We start from the raw sequence: 19,091 nt of genomic DNA, 5'->3' as shown, positions 1-19,091 counted from the left end.
ATAAGCATTTTTCTTGGTTTTCGCACCATAACGTTAGTATAAGTAAATAGAAATCTATGAAATTTAAACACAAGGTTTATGACCATAAAAGAAAGGTTGGGTTTGATTTTGGGAGTTTTGGTCCCAACATAATAAGGGGCCCAAAGGGTCCAAAATTAAACTTTTGTTTGATTTCATCAAAATTGAATAATTGGGGTTCTTTGATATGCTGAATCTAACTGTCATGACTGTGTATGTAGATTCTTAACTTTTGGTCCCGTTTTCAAATTGGTCTACATTAAGGTCCAAAGGGTCCAAAATTAAACTTAGTTTGATTTTGACAAAAAATGAATCAGTTAGGTTCTTTGATATGCTGAATCTAAAAATGTACTTAGATTCTTGATTATTGGCCCAGTTTTCAAGTTGGTCCAAATCGGGGTCCAAAATTAAACTTTGTTTGATTTCATCAAAAATTGAATAAATGGGGTTCTTTGATATTCCAAATCTAACTGTGTATGTAGATTCTTCATTTTTGGTCCTGTTTTCAAATTGGTCTACACTAAAGTCCAAAGGGTCCAAAATTAAACTTAGTCTGATTTTAACAAAAATTGAAATCTTGAAGTTCTTTGATATGCTGAATCCAAAAATGTACTTAGATTTTTTATTATGGGCCCAGTTTTCAAGTTGGTCCAAATCAGGATCTAAAATTATTATATTAAGTATTGTGTAATAGCAAGTCTTTTCAATTGCACAGTATTGCGCAATGGCAAGAAATATCTAATTGCACAATATTGTGAAATATCAAATTTTTTTTTAATTAGAGTTATCTTTCTTTGTCCAGAATAGTAAGCAAGAAATATCTAATTGCAAAATATTGTGCAATAGCAAGATTTTTTTTTAATTGGAGTTATCTTTCTTTGTCCAGAATCAACTTAAATCTTTGTTATATACAATATACAATGTATATTCACTTTTTACTACCAACTGATAAATTAAAATAATCTTTACCATTCAGTGATAACAAGCAGTTTTTTTACATCTTAATATTTTATGATGTATTTAAATGAGTAGTTATTGTTGCAAACTCCATTAGAAATTTTAATTGAGATTAGTTTTGGAATAAGGGAAAGGGGGATGTGATTAAAAAAATTGGGTTCAATTTTTCTCATTTGAAATTTCATAAATAAAAAAGAAAATTTCTTCAAACATTTTTTTGAGAGGATTAATATTCAACAGCATAGTGAATTGCTCTAAGAGAAACAAAAATTTTAAGTTCATTAGAACACATTCATTCTGTGTCAGAAACCTATGCTGTGTCAACTATTTAATCACAATCCAAATTTAGAGCTGAATCCAGCTTGAATGTTGTGTCCATACTTGCCCTAACCGTTCAGGGTTCAACCTCTGCGGTCGTATAAAGCTACGCCCTGCGGAGCATCTGGTTGTGTTTTGGTCTGTTTTTCCTATACTATATGCAATAGGTCTACTATATTTGGTGTATGGAATGATTGTAAAGTGTACATGTCTAGCTGACAGGTGTCATCTGACCTTGACCTTATTTTCATGGTTCAGTGGTCAAAGTTAAGTTTTTGAGTTTTGGTCTATTTTTCTAATACTTTATGCATTAGGTCAACTATATTTGGTGTATGGAAATATTTTATGATCTATATGTCTGTTACGCAGGTTTTATTTGACCTTGACCTCATTTTCACGGTCCATTGCTAAGTGTTAAGTGTTTGTTGTGTTTTGGTCTGTTTTTCTTAATTTATAAGCAATAAGTCAACTATATTTGTTGTATTGAAGAATTGTTAACTGTACATGTCTGCCTGGCATGGTTCATCTGACCTTGACCTCATTTTCATGGTTCATTGATCAATGTTTCATTTTCTTGGTTAATGTCAAGTTTATGTGACAGTTGTAGTAAAGCTTTGAAAATAGGTCTATCAACATAATATCAATGATTAGTAAAGAAGGCGAGACATTTCAGTGTGTGCACTCTTGTTACATTAAGTTATCATTTTAAAACCGGTTGGCTATTGCAAAATGACTATGAAAATTCTTAACAATAATAAGTTCCTCTGCTTAAATTTAGATTTTGAGATCTTTCAGCTGTGTATATTGTATATATTTTTATTTTGTTTAAACTATTATTTTCTCAGAAACACATTCCATTTAACTTATTGTGAATGAAATTGATGCATATATTTTATAAGAGCATTTTATAGTATTGTTAAGAATTACATAATGTCGTTCATTCATATTAGTGTGGTTGGTGCTTGCACAAAGTCAGCGCATGAGTCTTTCATTATTTTATTGATCTGTATTGTTGTTATTTATCTTTATCACTTATTTTACTAGGAGTTCATGTAACTCTTATAGATGTTAAGGTTGACATTTCAGAATTAAAATAGCAGTCAAATTTATATATATAAATATAGGTAAGAAAAAAATATTTAAGGGGGCATAAATCTATTTATTTTTTTTATATACGATTTTGCTATATTTTTTTATAAATAAACTTTATCATATACTTAATAGAAAAATGAAATAAAGAAATGGGGTCTAACCGTTCATTTAAGCTCACAATATGCCTCTGAAAGAAGCATTTATTTTTTTGTTGATGTCCTTTTTTCTGTTGAACTAATAGGAGAAAAAGAGGTAATATCGAAATAAAAAAGAACTAAATTACAGAAAGCACTTAAATTTAAAAATTATTTAGTTTGTGTACAGTTTATTTGAAAACATTAATAAAAAATATAGGTCACCAATGAGTTAAAAAGATATTTCAATTTAATGCCCAAAAAATGGCATTTTTGCACCAAAGGGAGATAATTTTGAGCTTTTTCAATGATATAAACATTTTAAAAGTCATCTGACCAAACTGAATCGATTTCTTTGGTTGATTTTTGTACCATATCATAAAGTAATAACTAATAGTGTAATAAATAAAATTTGTAATGAGTAAACAAATATTTATTTTTTTGCTGAAATTTTTATACCCTCAAGAAACATTTTTGTTTCTGATACTACAAATTTTAGCGCATAAATCTTGAATGTGTATATAGTGTGTGAGTGAAAGTTATATGTATGATTGAATAAAGATTAAAAAAAATATGTATGATTGAATTGTGTAAAGATATTTAAAAAATTAGTGGATATATGGTTTTTATATTACAACATTTAAATGTACATGTACTTATTGAGGGGTGGTTGTGACATTTGTCTTTAGACACAAAAGTCACACAAGACATTTATTTACCTAATATTTTGACTGATTCTTAGGAAATTAAGTACCGATTATCAGGTTATCTGCATGTTGATATCGTAAAATATCAGCTGCGAGACATAATATGAAGCTTTTTGTCGAGTGAGCGTAGCGAATGAGATCAAAAAGCCTTTATATAATGTCAAGCAGCTGATATTTTACAATATATAGTCGCTGATATGTCCGGGTCAAAGTTATTAAGGCCGGGTCAAAGTATTTGACGTCACAAAGACTTGATACGGAATAATATTAAGAGCTGAACAGAGTGATATAGACAGTGGGACGACTGATAAAGATAATTATCCTTGGTCATACAAAAGCATGTAGTGGCCCATTATAGTGATCTGAGCTTTTCAAGGGCAATTGATACTTGATTTGATGTACAGTATTTATTTATCTATTTAGGTACAGATTTATTCTTTTTTACGTTGCAAAAACCTGTAATTTTCATTAAAAATCTCAAAATAAATTATGCTGGTAGATTTGAATTTGTCTTCATGGTTTCCAAAATTTTAAAGGCTTATTTGTGAGTCAACTGTGCTTATAGGCACAAATTTTAATTATCATTTGATGGAACAACTCTATTGAGATGATTATTGATGATTTTAAGAAAAGTTTTGGAAGTGAGCGATCTTTAATTTAAAGAGCTAATTTTACTATCAATTTATTATAGCTATAGTTCTGCTTGAGAATTTTTGGATTGTGTCATAATTTAAAAAAAATATTGATAACTTGCATTATAAAAATGTCTAACACATTTTGACTGAAATTTTTTTCTTTGGTCTCACGACAGAAAATTTTGGAAAAAAATCCATTTGAACATAAGGCATATATTGTACAGTATTACAAATAAAGACATTTTGAAAATAAAAACAATATTTTATTGAGACATGTGTATTTTTTTACTAAGAAAATTTTCATATTGCTTTTGAAAGGAAGGAGTTTATATTGATATTTTTTTCAGCTGATATTGAATATAGAAATATATTGAGAGTATTTACAGCAGATTTCAGTGAGTATGAAGCTATAGGTAATATCTTTGGTTAGCTTGCGTGTTAGCTGAACCGTGAAGTCATTGTTAGGTTAGGTAAACTACCCTCCTTTAATAGTAGACTAGCCCAACAGATAACTAATCTATCTCTTTGTAGGACTAAGCTACTTTAAAAGGAGGGTAGTATACCTTACCTAACAATGACTTCACGGTTCAGCTAACAAGCAAGCTAACCAAAGATATTACCATTAGCTACATACTGACTGAAATCTGCTGTAACTATCATTGGATAACAGGCTAAGACTTTTTAAGCCTTCTCCACTTTTGTATATTCATATCAACAGACTGCTGACAGAATATTTTTTTGTATAAAATTTGAATTGAACAATAGAACAAATCATGTGTTGTATGAGATTCACTTACGACAATAAAATATTTCCATACTTTTTACATTGATTTGTATAAATTATTAAGCAGACATTTGCACGACAGCAACATGCACTGAAAGGTCTTGTCCATCACTTATTTAATAGTTGCTTTTATACCATTTTGTGTTGCTGTCTATTCATATGTTACCATGGAAAAAATACCAAATACCAGTGGAGAAAATAAAAATTCTGTCATCTTAAATATTTCTGTTGTAGAGGGACTTAATAAAAATAAGATGGTGTGGTTAAATTGACTATCAGACAGCTCTCTACCAGCAACCAAATGGCATAGAAATGATAGCAACTGAAGGTTACCATGAAGCCTTCAACAATGAGCAAAATTCATTCCATACAGCAAGCTATAAAAGGTTTAAAATTTGTTTGATTATCAATTTTGATATTAATTTTTCCTATATAACTCGTAGGGGGGCTAGGACGAGACATTTTGTCCTGCCTTTTTTTTTCACTATATTCGGTCCTATTTTTTGCAATTAGTTTACCCTGAATGTTTTTACATAAATTGTCAATTATTAGGGAGCTACCATTTGATTTTTAATGGGGAGGCTAGGATGAAGTTTGAAAAAATAGGCAGGACAGGAGTTTTGAGTTAAAAAAAAAAGGCAGGATGAGACACTTGCCAAAAAAAAAAAGTCAGGATAAACTAAAAAAAAAAAAAGCCAGGACCGAACAGAGTGAAAAATAAAAAGGCAGGACAGATATTACAGCTAAAAAAAAATGCAGGACAAAATTTTTCATCCTATGGTAGCTCCCAAATACATGCCATATAATACAATTGTATTATATATGTCTCTGATTCAAACTACAGATTTAAATTTAGTAAACCAATACACAACTTTTATAAATCTATATATATTCACAATTTATTTTAATTCCTGAACACTCAACTACACTCATCATGATCCTTGATCAAGAACACTATTCACAATTGAACACAGTTAAGGGTTTATGGATCAGTCCAATATATCATCTTAAATATAACTGACATATATTCATCAATGATTTAATTATAGGTTAGACAATACTTGGTCATGTTTTATGAAGATTTAAGCCTAAGGCGAAGCCGAGGGCTTAAATCTTCATAAAACATGACCAAGTATTGTCTGACCAATTTAGAACATATTCACACTTTCGAGTGACCTTACAAAATTAGCCTTTCCCATTGTAATATTCAAACCTTAAAAAGAGTTCACATTTTATAATGAACCAAAACATAGGTAATCATCATTTCAATGGATGGAATGAAATAGCACTGACATAGTTTGTGAGGACCGAACGGATAAATTGTTTTTCTTTTTCTTCTGCTTCAGGTAAAATTTAATACTAATATATCTTGAGATTTTTTTATTTTAAAAAGCAACAGAATGTTATATAAATCCCCTTTTTGAAATTTGTTTTTTTTTATAATTATAAAACTCTGTATAAGCATTTAAATTCAGACCGTTCAACGTTAAATGCTTACTTTTTTATTGATAACTTTATATGTATTGTGTTCACCGTAAAAAAATCCTTTGCTTTATATATTAGCAGCCAGAAATTGTTTTCTTGAAAGAAAAAAAAATCCCTCAAATGCCCAGTTTATAATAAATAAATATTATTTTACTTACATCCTTACCCCCATTGTTTTTGTTTATTCTATATATGTGTACCATTAGAACATTTATGAAAATGTGCAAAATTCAAAATAATTTATTTTAATCTTTGCTCTTTCATCTTTAATCAGTAGGCTCTTTTCCAAGGGAAAATGCCTCAGGTGATTGTACACTTCATTAGTGCAGTTATTAAGAGTTCACTTTCATAATTAACTGACAATGAAAAGTCATTCATGTATAGCATTTCATAGTGCATGGAAAACCATGTACTATGAAAATTAGAGGGTGAAAAACTGACTTTTCATTGGACGAGAAGGGGTGAGTATGTTCTAAATTTCATTAGAACATACTCACCCCTTCTCGTCCAATGAATATACATACCTAGACTTGGCTATAGTGGGATAAACCATTCTATTCTGAAATGGACATATCTGCTAATACCATTAAAAAAATGGACCGGACTATATCAGGATGTCCATTTCATGACAAATTTACCTAGTTTTAAATGGGTTTTACACTAGTAATTTTGTGGCCCTTTATAGCTTGTTGTTCAGTGTGAGCCAAAGCTCCGTGTTGAAGGCTGTATATTGACCTATAATGGTTTACTTCTATATATTGTTATTTGTATGGAGAGTTTTCTCATTGGCACTCACACCACATCTTCCTATATCTAGTCTGACATTATTGCCTGGTTCCGGCTGACAACTGGACAGTTACCCATACATGTGAAGCATGGATAATTTGAAACAGGATCCCAGTCTTGAATATGTTGAGTTATCCTTTCCCAATAAAATGATAGACTAATTTGTATTCTATTCTATTATAAACAATGCCAATCACTTTTCTTTACTAGATATAAATAAGCTGGCTTATGGTAGAAATTTTATAAGAAAAGTCACATTATCCATTGTGAGAAAAATTGTCCCAAATTAAAAAAACAATTACTTCTTATTCTTGGTTTATACTGAATAACTTAATATATTTACTTTAAAGAGAGGCAAAACACAATGTATATGGCCATCTATGAAATTGTCTTGAAGTGCAAGTTGCTGATTCTGTCGAACTTAAAAATTAAAATTATTGTAACTTAATTGCAATTTAGAAGTCAAAATAATCAAGTTAAAGAATAAAGATGACTTCCATAATTTTAAAAGCCCCTCCCTTAAAAACCTTAACACAATGGTTCTTTAGAAGTCAGTGTTTATACCTGATTGGAATACACAACTTTTCCATTTTGTATGTATTTATAGTTCAGTTATATTCCTGAACACATAACTACACTCATCTTGATCAATGACCAAGAACATTATTCACTGGTGAACACACTTCAAGATATATAGATTAGTCCAATATCATCTTACACATGAAAAATGAAATTTACTCATCAGGGATTTAATGTTCAGTAAATCAAAATTTGAATCTTCATGTATCAGTGTTACTGAGTGAAGGATGATTATTATTCAAATCTTTATTCATCTTCGGAACAATATTCACAATCCCTATTCACCTATGTTTAAAATGGACTTAGCTATAGTGGAATTAACCATTCTGAATTGGACATACCTGCTGACACCATTTAAAAAATGGACCAGCCTATATCAGGAATAATCCATTTCATGACAAATTTACCTGTTTTAAATGAGCTAGTCTGTTTTTAATGTCTGGGTTCCTGGTTTAATACTAGATGATGTGAAGCAAGGATAATTTGACAAATGATCCCCACCTTGGATATGATTTGGTTTTTTTTCTTCTCCAATAAAATGATACTCTATGTATGAAATTCTATTATAAAGTGCTATTCAATTTCCTTTACTCAATAAGATTGATTAATTGATTGGTGTGTAATGCCACTTTCAATACTATTGCATTATGAAATGACCTGGTGGTCAGTTTTATATGGCTTTAGAACATACTCACCCCTTCTCGTCCAATGAAAAGTCAGTTTTTCACCCTCTAATTTTCATAGTACATGGTTTTCCATGCACTATGAAATGCTATACATGAATGACTTTTCATTGTCAGTTAATTATGAAAGTGAACTCTTAATAACTGCAATAATGAAGTGTACAATCACCTGAGGCATTTTCCCTTGGAAAAGAGCCTACTGATTAAAGATGAAAGAGCAAAGATTAAAATAAATTATTTTGAATTTTGCACATTTTCATAAATGTTCTAATGGTACACATATATAGAATAAACAAAAACAATGGGGGTAAGGATGTAAGTAAAATAATATTTATTTATTATAAACCGGGCATTTGAGGGATTTTTTTTCTTTCAAGAAAACAATTTCTGGCTGCTAATATATAAAGCAAAGGATTTTTTTACGGTGAACACAATACATATAAAGTTATCAATAAAAAAGTAAGCATTTAACGTTGAACGGTCTGAATTTAAATGCTTATACAGAGTTTTATATTTATAAAAAAAAACAAATTTCAAAAAGGGGATTAATATAACATTCTGTTGCTTTTTAAAATAAAAAAATCTCAAGATATATTAGTATTAAATTTTACCTGAAGCAGAAGAAAAAGAAAAACAATTTATCCGTTCGGTCCTCACAAACTATGTCAGTGCTATTTCATTCCATCCATTGAAATGATGATTACCTATGTTTTGGTTCATTATAAAATGTGAACTCTTTTTAAGGTTTGAATATTACAATGGGAAAGGCTAATTTTGTAAGGTCACTCGAAAGTGTGAATATGTTCTAAATTGGTCAGACAATACTTGGTCATGTTTTATGAAGATTTAAGCCCTCGGCTTCGCCTTGGGCTTAAATCTTCATAAAACATGACCAAGTATTGTCTAACCTATAAGTGGAAGCCTGAGTGCCCTGAGAGAAGTACCAACCTGAATTGGAAAATTTTCAGTCCAACTCCAAGTCAATTAAGATTGGTGTCAAGTTCACTTGCAGGGTGTGGGATTACAACCCACAACCTCATTGTTGACAGGTTAATATGGTAGAAACAAACAATAATCAATACCAAACAGTGCATGGGGGGTTTAGTTTTATTAGTGATATAATCACATCAAAACTAAAATTATGAATTATTATTGCTATGAAAAGCACAAGTACAGTATGTAGGAGTAAGAATACAGACTTGTGTGTGGGTTGAAATCCGAATAATTAATGTTTTGTTGTATATAGAGAAGCATTGTGATCTTTCATATCTTATAACTACCCATAGACAAGGTGGTGCCCCCACATTCCATTCTGAAGAATCTGTATTATAACAAAATCAATGTGATACTTTCTTTGATATATTATTGTACCTAGGAGACACAAATGGTGCCCCCACAGATGCAAAGTTTTATTTTAAAATACAAAAAGTTGAGCATGGGAGCACATAGGTTAATGGTTCACTGTAGCAATTACAACAAGCAGAACAGGTCATCAATAGTAATATGTGCATTTGTTTATAGAAGTATATACATGCATAACATCGGACCTGACCTTATTTTCTTTCCAAAGTCTTCAGTTTTTTATTCTTTTAGATCTCAATGTCTGTATCTCAGAAATATTGTTTTATAGGATGGACGCATGGTAGTTAAATTCCGTTGGCAAATAATCAGGACATGATCATGATAATTTGATTTGAATATGCACTCTGCTTTTTACAAGACTGACACACTTTGTATCAGTCTATAGGAAGCCTTTTGAAATGCCAACCTACCCAGAAACATTATTCTAAAATAGTCATACTTTTGATCTGAGTTAACTATTTGAAATATCATTCCAGTCAGCTAAGAGGTATTTTTGAAAAATTAATTCTGTTTTGTCTCTATGTTTGTGTATGTTTTGCTTTGTTTGAATGTAATATATTGTACCTTGTTTTGTGGAGAGGGCTTACATAGGCTATGCCTGTTGCCCAATCCAATTCAATTTATTTGAATAAAATATTGTTTAAACTAAAACATTATTCTTACTGAAGGCTGACCAATCTTTGTTCTTACTCCTAAATACTTGTGCTAAGTGAAGATGCAGCCAGTACCAATTTTCAGTCCTTGGTTTGACCCAGGAGGGTTTGAATCGGCACTCGAGGCCAGCACTACTAAAGGTGGTTTTATATTTACTATGTATTTATTTTGCTGAGACTACTTAAAAGCTTAACCATAACCATAATATAAAGCTCAACATGGATTTGTCTGCTATGGTGTGTTCAGAAAAAAGGCACTATTTTTATGCCTCCTTATGCACCAGCAACTAAAAGTTGAGTGTGTATTGTTTTACCCCTGTTCGTCCCATTTTGGGTACATAGTTATTCTCATAACTCCTGCTACAGTTTGAATCCTAGGATGTTTTCACTTTGAAGTCTGTTTGTACATATATTGAAGGTTTGCATGTGGTCATGTTTTTTATTTTTATTAATTTTTGCTCTTTTAGGAGATAGTTGAACTTTTTTTCATTTTTTGTACATAAATAAGGCCGTTTGTTTTCTCATTTGAATGGTTTTACATCATCATTTCAGGGCCTTTTATAGCTGACTATGTGGTATGAGCTTTGCTCATTGTTGAAGGCCATACAGTGACCTATAGTTGTTAATTTCTGTGTCATTTGGTCTCTTGTGGAGAGTTGTCTCATTGGCAATTATACCACATCTTCTTTTTTTATAATATATTTGTCATTTTTTGGAGTATTTACTTGCATAAGAGGAATCGTACATTTAAATGACTGCAAAACCATTTCAACTGACTAAATCAAATCAATTTTAAAAAACATTAATGACTCACATTCATATGTTTTTGAGAAATAAAACTAATTCTGAAATTACTTAAAAGTTTTAATTCATACTTTTATTCATAAACAAGTTTTATTTAACAATAATTCATCAATGCTCTTAAATATATAAATATATGAATGTTAACAGGCAAATATAATATAATCATAATAATTATTACTTCAAAAGTGTGAGACACAAAAAGTGAAAAAAAATTTCAAATGATAGAGCACTTAGTTTTGCTCCCTAACTACAGTAAAAGTAAAGATAATAGATTTTTTTTGTCTTACCACTTTTGAAGGCTCCTTTTATGTTTTGGGTAGAGATCAGAAGGTAAAATCTTTCATCACCAGCAAAAGTACAAAATAATAATAATCATTATCAAATTATGATAAAAAAACCATTTGACTTTCTAAATTTCTATTTACATTGTAAACTTTTATTTGTATACCACTAAAACTTGAAACGTCATCCTATATCATACAATTACATTAAAACGATTCAATCTTCTGTTTATTGGCAAAGCAAAATGTGTTCATGTTTCAATCCTATAAACAATAACAAGCTTTAATAGTATGAAGGACAATTATGTTTGTTTTGATCTGGTGATGTTTCAATTGACAAATAGTGGTTTTCATTTCTTCTCTAGTACAGATATGCTAATAAAAAGTAAGGGTTAGCATTCTTCAAATACATTAGATAGGTCAAAGGAAACTGAAATACAGATTTTTTTTCAAAATTTAACCTAAACAAGCATGTCAAGATGAAACACACAAATTCACACTAAAAAACTATGATAAAAGCTCTCATACCAAATAAACAAAATCCTGAAGTTCTATACAATAACTACATAACATGATCAATAACATAAATACAGCACTTTATGCAATTATGAATCACAGAATAATTATACTCATGTTACATTAAAAGACATGATCAAATTTTAATTAGATATAAAAAGATGTGGTATGAGTGCCAATGATACAACTCTCCATCCAAGTCACAATTTATAAACAAGAGTGCACACGCTGAAATGTCTCGCCTTCTATACAAATCATTGATATTATGTTGATAGTCCTAAGTAAAAAGCTAAGCTTTATAACAACTGTCACATAAACTTAAGATTAACCAAGATAACTAAACATAGACCAATGAACCTTGAAAATGAGGTCAAGGTCAGATGAACCATGCCAGGCAGACATGTACAGCTAACAATGCTTCTATACAACATATATAGTTGACTTATTACTTATAGTTTAAGATAAATAGACCAAAACACAAAAACTTTACACTGTGCAATGAACCGTGAAAATGAGGTCACGGTCAAATAAAACCTGTGCGACTGACATAAGGATCATAAAATATTTCCATACACCAAATATAGTTGACCTATGGCATATAGTATTAGATAAAAAGACCAAAACTCAAAAACTTAACTTTGACCACTGAACCATGAAAATGCGGTCAAGGTCACATGACGTCTGCCCGTTAGACATGTACACCTTACAATCGTTCCATACAACAAATATAGTAGACCTATTGCATATAGTATGAGAAAAACAGACCAAAACACAAAAATTTAACTTTGACCACTGAACCATGAAAATGAGGTCAAGGTCACATGACATCTGCCCGCTAGACATGTACACCTTACAATCGTTCCATACAACAAATATAGTAGACCTATTGCATATGGTATGAGAAAAACAGACCAAAACACAAAAATTTAACTATAACCACCGAACCATGAAAATGAGGTCAAGGTCAGATGACACCTGCCAGTTGGACATGTACACCTTACAGTCCTTCCATTCACTGAATATACTAGCCCTATTGCTTATAGTATCTGAGATATGGACTTGACCACCAAAACTTAACCTTGTTCACTGATCCATGAAATGAGGTCGAGGTCAAGTGAAAACTATCTGACAGACATGAGGACCTTGCAAGGTACGCACATATCAAATATAGTTATCCTATTACTTATAATAAGAGAGAATTCAACATTACAAAAAATTTGAACTTTTTTTTCAAGTGGTCACTGAACCATGAAAATGAGGTCAATGACATTGGACATGTGACTGACGGAAACTTCATAACATGAGGCATCTATATACAAAGTATGAAGCATCCAGGTCTTCCACCTTCTAAAATATAAAGCTTTTAAGAAGTTAGCTAACACCGCCGCCACCGCCGCCGTAGCCGCCGCCGGATCACTATCCCTATGTCGAGCTTTCTGCAACAAAAGTTGCAGGCTCGACAAAAAACAAAAACATTTTCTAATCTATATAAAAAACAAGAAATGATAGAATAGAAGATTTCATCTTCTAAAATCTTTGATCTTGACATTATGGTGTTCTTTTGAGTTGAACATAGTAAAAAATGTACAAAAGCAAAGTGTTCTTTTTTAAAGATCTTAAAATTTTAAGATTTTGTACCAGTATTCATTCTAGTTAGAAATTCATACTGAATTTGACTTTGCTATTCTATGAAATCATTGCACTATGATTGACAGTAGAAATATTGGGGAACTTCACTAAGAATTCAAACATTGTACATCAAAATTATGCCATATAATCAAATAACAGTAAGAATGAACTGTTTTTTTTGTCAATTCAACAATGCATATAACCAGGAAAATAAATTTGTTATTGCAACAGCCAAAATTCTTATTTTCAGTCATCAAAATCGTATGAGAAAACTTTTGATAAAAATCTTATATTCTTATAAAAGGATAGCTTTACCCATATGATAATATTTAATATACTAGAACACACCCGTGATATCGCGGGTCCGTGACTGAATTAAAGTATATAACTATGCGTAAGCCTTATTTTAGTATTGGTATTGTCATCTGATAAAGTCGTGCCGATTATAAGATACACAGTTGTCTCTGCTTTCAAATCTTTCTGTTTGAACCCGTCGACCTGGAACTCTTCAATTATTGGTAATATTCAGGTCCTGGAATTGAGTATTTTTTAATCAACAGCATTGTCCAAGAAAGTTGAATTCTTCGATTCGCTGTTTTACGTCATGCCCGCTAACAAATTGAAAACTGTACCTATACGCCTTTTTTAAAGTCAAAATTTTCACTATTCGTATTGTTATCTTAGAAAGTCTTAATAATTAAAAAACTACAATAGGGAACAATTTGACAATGATTGAATTTAGTTGTGTCGACCCTGTGATTATGACCCGTGTATATAGCAAAATCAAATACACCGTTTGGTGGTGCGCCTGACAGATGCAGAACGTACAGATAAGGTAATAGGTAACAGGTGAATATACTATTGGTATTGGTATTGGATTCTACCCGGAACTTGTTAATTATTGGCAATATTAATTATGTAGAAAACAAAAGGGTCTGGAGTGGTGTAATTTTTAATCTACACCATTGTCCTATATTAGCTATATATAAAGTTGAATTCTTTGATTTGTCGTTTTTACCCGATGCCGGTTGATAAATTGGACCTCGTTATTTTAGCATTATACATGTAGATATCATAAACTATAAATCTAAAATCTAAATACAGTACTAGAAGATTTAAAATACAAATTTTGAAAATATTCATCAGTCCAAATAATAGAAATTTTATCTACAATTCTGGTGATTACTTTTTTGTAATGGATCATAAAACAATATCCAAAAGATTTATTGATTGGTGTTGAATGCCAATTCAAAAACTATTGGGCTATGAGGTAGCCTTCAATTTCTAATGGTGGAGAAAGCCAGAGTTCCCAGAGAGAATCACATCCTTTTGCAAGAAAACCGACAATCCTGCTCAATTCAGATTGGAGTCGAACACACCTGTCATGTGCAGGAATATAAATTCAAATCTGTTGACAGGATAGTGATACAGTATTTAGACTACTCCCACCACTTGGCCAACATAGCCCTCCCCTTTCCAAAAGAGCACAATTTTGCATTATATTACACAAATACATGTGACAAGATATATATTAATAATGATTCCTGTCAATTTTTTTAAGTGTTTTTATCACATTTATTTACACTTAACACTATAAATTACAAATCATCCAGTGGCAAATATTACTGGCATGTTAAAGACATAAACAACTTTACACCATTTAAAAGATTTGCATCACTACAATATTATCATACAGTTTGGGCTACTTCATACAGCAACTGAAACACAGCCTATTGTCTAATTCTAAATATAGTAACAAAGCACAATTATGTACATTGTGTTTATTTTATGCCAAACCTCTAAATTTCATAAGGGGCTCATTTAGGACCAGAAATGATTTTAAATGTTGTGTCACTATTTTAATGGCTATTAATGTAGCCATTTTTAGCAGCAGTATAATATCAATATAAGATCAATGCTAAAAAAAAACTTTAATATTTATTATATGAATGAAACTGTTTAAAGGCTTTGTGAACTCAGTTTCAAAAAATGTTGATCTTTTTCTGACATCACCTAATATTGTGTATTTAAAAGCTTTAGACAATATATATATCATGACTTTATTGTGACAATATTTAAAAAAAAATCACCAGAATGGACACCATCCTATGTAACACTGACATAAATTTTCATGAGACGTAGCTTGTTTTATTAAAAGTTCCACTTGAGTGGACACATCAATTGATTCTTCGGTGGGAAAGTCCTTTCCTGTCAGTTTATCCCTAACTCTTTGTACAATCTGCACAGCCTTCTTGTTTAAAACTTCGGATGTGGAGTTGTCTCCACCTGGTGCATTTCCTGTTGCAACTGGTACCGACTTCTTTGCTGTTCCTGCTTGTCCAATGTCTACAGTTTCAAGAATATCTGCCTGTTCCTGACTTCCACTGTAGGAACCAGACCTATTGGCCTTTGGTTTTGTTTTAGTTGTTGCTGAAATTTAAAAAAGAAACAATATGGGAAGGACTTGACTAGCTTGTGTTTTCATTATCGTAGATTTCCAACAGATTGAAAAAATATTAAAACTTATTCATGGTTTTACAATTCAATGTTCTCTTTCTATGAATAACTGTACAATGATAATAAACTAAGAATATTGGTACCTTTTAAAACATTTAAACCTGCTGCATTTATTTGCACCTGTCTTAAGTCAGGAACCTGATGTTCAGTAGTTGTCGTTTGTTGATGTCGGGTTCATAAGTGATTTTTTTGTTATTTATATAGATTAGACCTTTGGTTTTCATGTTTGAATGGTATTACACTAGTCATTTTTGGGGCCTTATTTTATAGCTTACTGTTTGGTGTGAGCCAAAGCTCTGTGTTGAAGACCGTTCTTTGACCTATAATGGTTTACTTATTCATATTGTGACTTGGATGGAGTTGTCTCATCTTATATCTAAATCTTGTTAAACCGTTGATTCATCATTTTTTGTTGGCTGCCAATTTTTATAGGTTGAGCATAAATTTTATACTGTGGATTCAGTACAAATTTTCTTGGCTTCATGTGTAAAGGTAAACCCCAAATTTTGCGATGACACAATATACAAATTTTATTTAGACTTATCAAGACAAAAAAAAAACTCAAATTTTTAACATAGAAAAAATTACCCTCAATTACAATAAAAAGTAAACCATAGTAGTACAAAAGTATATAAAATCTAAACATCAATCACTTACTGTCCATAAGTCTCCAGTTCAATAAAGGATCATAAACAAAAGCTTCTAACACAGCCATCAGACTGTCTTTGTGTTCTCTGAGCACCGCCATCACACTCTCACATGTTATACGGTAATTGCCATCAATTCCAGTCACCTACAAAAGTATCAAGAGAAACAACTACAATATCTTTAAAGCTGTCCAAAGTTTCAAGGAGTTATTTTTTTCTTAGAATCAGCTTGATCAAAAACAACTTTAAAGTGATGTTTTGATTGAATAAAATTGAGAATAGAAATGGGGAATGTGCCAAAGAGACAACAACCCGCCCATAGAAAAAAACAACAGCAGAAGGTCACCAACAGGTCTTCAATGTAGCGAGAAATTCCCGCACCCGGAGGCGTCCTTCAGCTGGCCCCTAAACAAATATATACTAGTTCAGTAATAATGAACGCCATACTAATTTCCAAATTGTACACAAGAAACTAAAATTAAAATAACACAAGACTAACAAAGGCCAGAGGCTTCTGACTTGGGACAGGCGCAAAAATGCGGCGGGGTTAAACATGTTTGTGAGATCTCAACCCTCCCCCTATACCTCTAGCCAATGTAGAAATCTACATGTATATCATTTTACTATTTAACTTAAATGACTGTACATGTACCGTTAAACAAATTACTAAGGAGACCTTTTGAAAACATATGTAAGGGCTATTCCAGAAAAAAATGTATGGGGGGGTTGGAAGGCACATTATATTAATAATACATGGGTGATGGGAATCAGAGCAACTTTTCATACTATAATGCACTATAATACTCAATTACAATTGTCTGGGTGGCGGGTGCTGACAAAAACTGCCTTCCAACCCCTCCATATATTTTTTTCTGGAATAGCCCTAAGACAATTTTTAATATTTTTCTTTCTAGCCAAAATCTAGGTTTCAATTGATATCTTAAAGTGTGTCTTTCTAAGTTGAAAGGTTACACTATTGTTTCAGGTAAGGGTAAAGGTTGGCACCTATTATAACATTTAAAACAGCTGCATTTGTTTGCATTTTTCCTAAGTCAGGAGCTTGTTGTTCAGTGGTTGTCACATGTTGATGTGGTTCTTAAGTGTTTCTTGTTTTTATATAGATTAGACCATTGGTTCTCCTGTTTGAATGGTTTGACACTATTCATTTTCGGGGCTTTATAGCTTGTTATTGGGTGTTAACTAAGTCTCCATGTTGAAGGGTATACTTTGACCTATAATGGTTTAATTTTACAAATTGTGACTTGGATGGAGAGTTGTCTCATTGGCACTCATACAACATTATCTTATATCTATTAAGATAAATAGGTATATCAGTAAGTATTTAACTATGATGTGAAAAAATCATCAGGGTGTTATTGGCCAAAATGTATCAAATTCTATCTAACCACATTATTTTCAACGAAACAACAGCATCTTAAAGTATGTTTTAACAGATTGCTCATACAAAAAAATAGCGAACTTTTAAACAATTTACCTCCATGGCACTTATTAACATTCTAGTAAGTCTGAATGGGATCTTTTCTGGAAACTTCTCTCTCACCATGGCTACCTCAAAACAATCTCCAAAATCAATATGGATGATTTTACCACTCATTCTGTCCAACATCAGGTTAGATGGATGTCTGCAAAAAAAGATGGAAATGTATCCATTGAGAACATGATCATTTATAAAAATTGTAAAAAAGTAAACAGAAATGTCAGTGAGGTAGAAACCTACAATACAAAGTGGACAAAATATCACCATAAAGGCATCAATTCAGTGGTTTGTGTTTGTTTATGTGTTACATATTTGTTTTTAGTTCATTTTTTGTACTTCAATTAGGTCGTTAGTTTTCTCGTTTGAATTGTTTTACATTGTCATTTTGGGGCCATTTATAGCTAACTATACGGTATAGGCTTTGCTCATTGTTGAAGGCTGTACAGTGACCAATAGTTGTTAATTTCTGTGTCATTTGGTCTCTTGTGGAGAGTTGTCTCATGGGCAGTCATACCACATCTTCTTTTTATATCATTATGTTTTATAATAAGATAAAAAAAAGTCCATAAATTATTACGGCAGAATGCAATGTAATATCTTTGGTCAGATTGCTTGATAGCTGAACCATGAAGTCATTATTAGGTTATGTAAACTACCCTCCTGTAAGAGAGACAAGTCCGACAGATAACCAATCTATCTGTCTGTAGGACTTCTCCGAAAGGAGGGATATATACCTAACCTAACAATGACTTCACAGTTCAGCTGACAAGCAAGCTAACCAAAGATTCTACATTTACCCACTCACTCAATGCATTCTGCAGTAAGTTCTGTATCATCATCCTTCAAATTAAGACAAACAAAAATATCTAATAATATAGAAATTTCCATAACATCTGACTAGGTTATAATGCAAAATTGACGCATTTCAACAAATCTCCTCTTAAGGAATTAATTTTCATAAATCTTTGAAAATTGTTTATCTGTTTGAATGCTGGAGACATTCTCA

At 31.4% G+C, this 19,091-nt stretch overlaps 1 protein-coding gene across 5 annotated transcripts in view; it reads right to left on the bottom strand.

Moving 5' to 3' along the window:
* Positions 1–11,044: 11,044 nt before the first annotated feature.
* Positions 11,045–19,091, bottom strand: part of LOC143056203 (serine/threonine-protein kinase mTOR-like) — a 93,739-nt gene continuing 85,692 nt past the window's right edge. For all 5 annotated transcript variants that reach the window (XM_076229281.1, XM_076229282.1, XM_076229284.1 and 2 more), the window contains 3 exons: positions 18,083–18,230; positions 16,598–16,733; positions 11,045–15,853 (listed from right to left, as the gene is read on the bottom strand). In XM_076229281.1, the coding sequence (XP_076085396.1) occupies positions 15,510–15,853; positions 16,598–16,733; positions 18,083–18,230 (628 nt within the window). In that variant the 3' untranslated portion in view covers positions 11,045–15,509. The remainder of the gene's footprint in view (positions 15,854–16,597; positions 16,734–18,082; positions 18,231–19,091) is intronic.

Source organism: Mytilus galloprovincialis, chromosome 13 (genome assembly GCF_965363235.1).
Source record: "Mytilus galloprovincialis chromosome 13, xbMytGall1.hap1.1, whole genome shotgun sequence".
Classification (NCBI taxonomy): Eukaryota; Metazoa; Mollusca; class Bivalvia; order Mytilida; family Mytilidae; genus Mytilus; species Mytilus galloprovincialis.
Note: the sequence above shows the minus strand (reverse complement) of the source record. Positions and strands in the feature narration are given on the sequence as shown.